This window comes from Myotis lucifugus, unplaced genomic scaffold (assembly GCF_000147115.1).
Source record: "Myotis lucifugus unplaced genomic scaffold, Myoluc2.0 scaffold_583, whole genome shotgun sequence".
Taxonomy (NCBI): domain Eukaryota; kingdom Metazoa; phylum Chordata; class Mammalia; order Chiroptera; family Vespertilionidae; genus Myotis; species Myotis lucifugus.
In genome coordinates, this window is record NW_005871631.1 from 333299 (window position 1) to 334536 (window position 1238).

General features: G+C 67.0%; 1 protein-coding gene across 1 annotated transcript in view; it reads right to left on the minus strand.

Moving 5' to 3' along the window:
- Positions 1–1238, minus strand: part of PRKCSH (protein kinase C substrate 80K-H) — a 13081-nt gene that overhangs the window by 3254 nt on the left and 8589 nt on the right. Inside the window, exons 10-14 of the mRNA XM_023745791.1 lie at positions 1080–1200; positions 785–854; positions 482–571; positions 231–309; positions 44–160 (exon numbers count right to left, since the gene is read on the minus strand). Of these exons, the coding sequence (XP_023601559.1) occupies positions 44–160; positions 231–309; positions 482–571; positions 785–854; positions 1080–1200 (477 nt within the window). The remainder of the gene's footprint in view (positions 1–43; positions 161–230; positions 310–481; positions 572–784; positions 855–1079; positions 1201–1238) is intronic.

Genomic DNA, 1238 nt, shown 5'->3' on the forward strand with positions numbered 1-1238 from the left:
TCCCCCACACGCCCACCCCAGCTCCGGCTCCCCCACCACTCACAGTGGTGGAGCAGTTGGGGCCCTGCCAGCAGCCAGTGCCCTGTTCGTACTTCATGGAGCTGAACCTGTCGTGTTCGGAGCCAGCCCACGAGCCCCAGGTGCTGCGGAGAGTGAGGTGCTGAAGGGTGGGCTGAGCTAGAGTTTAGAGAGTGCCAAGAGAGAAGAGGCTCCGCCTAAGCCCCACTCACCCGAGGTTGAGTGAGAGAGCCGCCGCCGAGCTTGAGTTGCTGTGAGACATGCTTGAAGAGACAGAGTCGGTAGACATACCTGTCATATAGGACAGGACTGGTGGGTGGGGCACACAGGACCCCAGCCCCCCGACACCCCCACACACGGGTGGGGGAGGGTGTGCACCCCCGGTGGCCTTGCTCAGGCTCAGACCCTCCAAGTCCACCCGCCTGCCTGCCTGCCCGCCCTGGGGGGTGGAAGGGGGGCGCACTCATTGGTGGTGAGTTCGTAGCACTGCTTGTACAGGTAGGCAAACTCCCCGCTGGGGCCGAAGTCAAAGGAAATCTCCTGCTCCAGGTTCCTGCAAGGGAAGGCCACGTGGTGAGGGGCAGCAGTGTCCACGCCGACTCAGGCCGCGCTGGGCGTCCCCACGATGAGTGGAGGGCCGTGTGGGCTGGGCTCCAGCTCCCTGCCACCTGGGGACCCCCCTCAGGAGCCACCCAGCCTGGTAGCAACAGTTGCCTCGGCAACCACCTATCGTCACCACCTCTGGGGAGCCAGCCCGCGCTCATACCTGATGGCCTCCTCCATGTCCCTCAAGGACCGCTCGGCCTCCTCAAACTTGTTGCGGGCCTCCTGGGCAGCTGGGGGGGCAGAGTGGGGGCAAGGTCAGGGGCCCCTGCCCAAATCCAGGAAGGGGGGGGGGGTGGCTGGACACGCCTGCTTCCCCGCCCCCAGGCCTGCTCTGGGGAAGACCGCACCAGGAAGGCCCTGCGGGTCTCGCCAGCTGCAGAGCCCACCCCGCCGCCCAGGCTCGTGGCTCCCAAGGGATCAGGGCCAGGGCTCCTGGGGCGCCACTGGCTCCCCACCCATGAGGGTGGCACAAGTAAGCAGCACCCGGTGAGGAGGCAGAGAGGCCCTGGGGCTGGCCGGGGTGGTACTGGCCTCCCCAGGCCCCAGATGCCCCCTCCAGGCCTGGTTCTTGGGTGCCTACAGGTGACGGCAGAGGGGAACAGGTATGGGCAGCG